The 3,324-nt window shown below is 34.0% G+C and overlaps 1 protein-coding gene across 1 annotated transcript; it reads left to right on the top strand.

Annotated features, from left to right (window-relative positions):
* The first annotated feature begins 1,757 nt into the window (after positions 1–1,757).
* Positions 1,758–2,171, top strand: Tsp_09803 (hypothetical protein). Its single transcript, XM_003370540.1, has one exon. It carries the CDS (start codon positions 1,758–1,760, stop codon positions 2,169–2,171), a length of 414 nt encoding a protein of 137 aa, XP_003370588.1.
* The last annotated feature ends 1,153 nt before the right edge of the window (positions 2,172–3,324 follow it).

The following is a 3,324-nucleotide window of genomic DNA, read 5'->3' as shown; positions in this document are numbered from 1 at the left end:
TTCTATTTGTACAAAACGGAACCTTCTTTGTGTCTTTTTTTTCAATGGTACTGTAAGTCATCAGAAGGCAGCACTTCCTAGTCCTAGTAAAGTCAGAATTGCTTGGACGTGTCCTTTGCAAAAACTGCCACATCCAGGATGTTGAAAACAAAATAAATAATTAATACTTGATTGAATAAGAGAAAAACAGAGGGAATGACAAAAGAAGTAACAGCTGAAAGCTACAGTAAAAATGAATAGAACTCAGGTAAATTAGAGAAACAATGACTCGCACTCAAATTTCTACAACGGAGAAAAATATAGGTAGATACTTTGACCTCGTGAAGACATCGTTGTGAGTGGGCAAAGTGATTGGACATATCCTCAGACAATTTGCACTTGTGGCAATATTTTGCGGAACCCCTGGACGCACTCACGGAACCCCATTTCAGAAACGCTGTTTAAGACAATTAATTATAAGTGTAAATAATCAGGTAGATGCTGAACAGATTGATAATGTGCTGATTAAATAATTAGTAAATTTTAGAATTTGTAGGCTATAGTACCGAATAAATGCTAATGAAGCTCCGCAAACTTTTAAATTTTTTGAAAATAATGTTGGGCTTTTCATTATACAGTCAAGCATAACACGTCATCGACAATTTGAAAGCTTGATATATAAGAATTAAAGAAAAGATTTTCCTATTGACTTAATCATTAATTATTTCAAAATTTTATACATTTCAAAATTCATCACAATTAGTAAAAGCAAGTTGCTGGAAGTCATATGAATTGGTGAAGAAGAAAATCTTCCAGCACCTCTAGAGCGACAAAAACAATTGTACGTTTTTCTGTAGTATGAAGTGCTTAACCTTATGATGGATTGTTGGCGTTGAGTACGTTGTTGGAGTCATGGGTGCGCCACACCTCACATTAGAATTCCTGCTCAACACTTTTCCATATCTTTAAGCTAAAACTATAGAAATGGCTTAGAAAAACGTAGTTGTATCAGAACACCAAAAAATGACTAGAGATCTGAATTTTAGTCTCAAAATGCGCAGAATAACGTGTTATACTCAACTCTGTTACTTGTCTCATGAATTTTGCGAAACATAATCTACACGAAGAAAAAAACTAAAAATGACGATTTTCTAACGATAATTTTGTTGCAATTTTTACCAATAAAAGTCTTCAAAATTATTAAGAGTGAAAATATTTCAATGCCGTCATATACAACTATCTTTTTACAATCTATTAAAGCAACTTTCATAATAATTGAAGATATTTTAAGCTTTTCACACGTGTTTTTGTAATGTGAGGGTATGCTACACCCCAAGAATCCAGCAATGTATTTTTCAAATTTACGATGTTCCATTGACCGAACAAAAATATCTGCAGTATTGCATTTCTTTTCAAAATATGTGTTACTGTTTCAAAAGCGAAGTCACAAAGCTTCAGACTATAAAAATAAAAATTGACAAACTGCATCGAAAACAAAACCGCCTGGGGTGTTCTACACCCCAACAATTCATCAAAGGGTTAATTTAGAGTAAATTTAAAATATATAAACATTGGAGGTAAATTTAAACAAAAAGCTTCATTGATCAAATTTAAAACAAAAAAACGTTTAAAGTACATTAAACTCTAGCTATATATAAGCAGCGATTAACGGGATTTGCGATCAGTTTTGCCTTTTTTGACGAACAGGACGCTCCTCTGACGTCAAGTAAGTGAACAATTTAGAGGGTAAAATTTTGTAATTTTCGTTCTCTTTCAGAATGTTTGATTTTCGAATGTTCAATTGCGAGTTCGTAAAACGGTTTCAGTATGTGATTAGGATGGCAGCAGTGATCCAATGGATCGCGATGGTGGTCGCCATTTTGTACTTAATTTTGCTGTACAGAAAGGCGAAAAATACCGATTGGAGACGTCGTAGGGAAATACGGCACAATCAAGTATTAAAAGATATCGGCTGTTTCAAATCGGTTCCACTTCGATTTTGTTCCAAAGTTCCAAGTGGCGAATATCGCTGTGGCCGCAATGCGCAACAAATGGCGTGTAAGAAGATTGTTGCTGTGAGAAGAGATCCACCGTTGAATAGAATAATGGTGCAAATGAAGCCAGTGATAATTTCCAGAGAGAACCGTAATGTACCACCAACGGATGTTATGCTGCAAATAATTCATCTCTAACTAGTGTCTGATGATTCTTTAACTCCACTTATTTTTTTGTTATATTCACATTTAAAAGATCATTTATTTCTTTATTGATGTCACATTTAATTTTCATTTATATATTTAATTCTTTATCGAAATAAATAATAATAATTGTTTTTTTGTGTTTTACTGAAATAAAATTATAAAAATTATAGCAATATACTCTCAGGATACCATTGCCCGTCACCTCCACTCTGTTGAAAAAGTGCAAGTGATTCAAAAAAATAACACGATGAATGATGAGCGTATAGTGCGGCAAATGTACATCACGTATGAAGGTAATAGCATCACAGAAAGAATCTGAGCAACCGGATGGTTTGCTTGTCCAACAGAAAAATGCATGCCTACGGGACATTCATCGTGCATTTACTTCAGGAAGGAGCTCGGTTGGATAGTTCTACCGAACCTACCGTATTCGCCTCCTGATACAGCACTGACAGATTATTATCTTTTCTGGTCGCTGTCCAGCGTTGTACATTGCGTTTCATTTAACAACGATGTTTAGCTACAAACGTTGTTCATTGAATTCTTCGAGTCAAGACTTTGTGATTTCAATCATCAAATCATTGATAAGCTAGCGGAACGATGGCCCGATTTGGTGAACAATGATGAGAATATAATTCTTGATTGATTTTTTAACATTTCAAATAAAAAATAAACGCTGACTGCTTTAATTACATGGTATACTATCACCAGGCATCAGACACCCTCGCAGAGGGGTTATCTGTAGTGCCAACCGTACCCTGGCCCTGGATTTTATCATTTATTTATATATTTATCATTTTTCAAAAAATAATGCCAATAATGCTCCACAACTTTAAATTTAAAATTTAGCATACTTTTTAATGATACAACTAGTTAATAAACTAATCAGTTGCAAATGAGAAAATGTACTATTTTTAAATTTATTATGTTATACTTTGTTAAATAATGAACTGATATTCAGTTTATCTGCATTGATGTCTAGTTGCTGAAGAGAGGCAATTGAATTTTATGCTTAAAACTCACACTGTTGATCAAGAAGGTGTTTTGATTAGAAAATTCTACTGACGGCAGCATGATTTACACACACAATGAAAGTGATGATCGTTCGACAAAAAATTGTCCAGGAGCACTGACTGCTAACAAA

This window comes from Trichinella spiralis (assembly GCF_000181795.1).
Source record: "Trichinella spiralis strain ISS 195 chromosome Unknown Scfld610, whole genome shotgun sequence".
NCBI lineage: Eukaryota > Metazoa > Nematoda > Enoplea > Trichinellida > Trichinellidae > Trichinella > Trichinella spiralis.
The sequence above is the reverse complement of the archived record's forward strand: the minus strand, read 5'-3'. Positions and strand labels throughout refer to the sequence as shown.

Excerpts from the sequence above, each read along its gene's own strand:
- Tsp_09803 (XM_003370540.1), top strand. The coding sequence starts at position 1,758 with ATGTTTGATTTTCGAATGTTCAATTGCGAGTTCGTAAAACGGTTTCAG.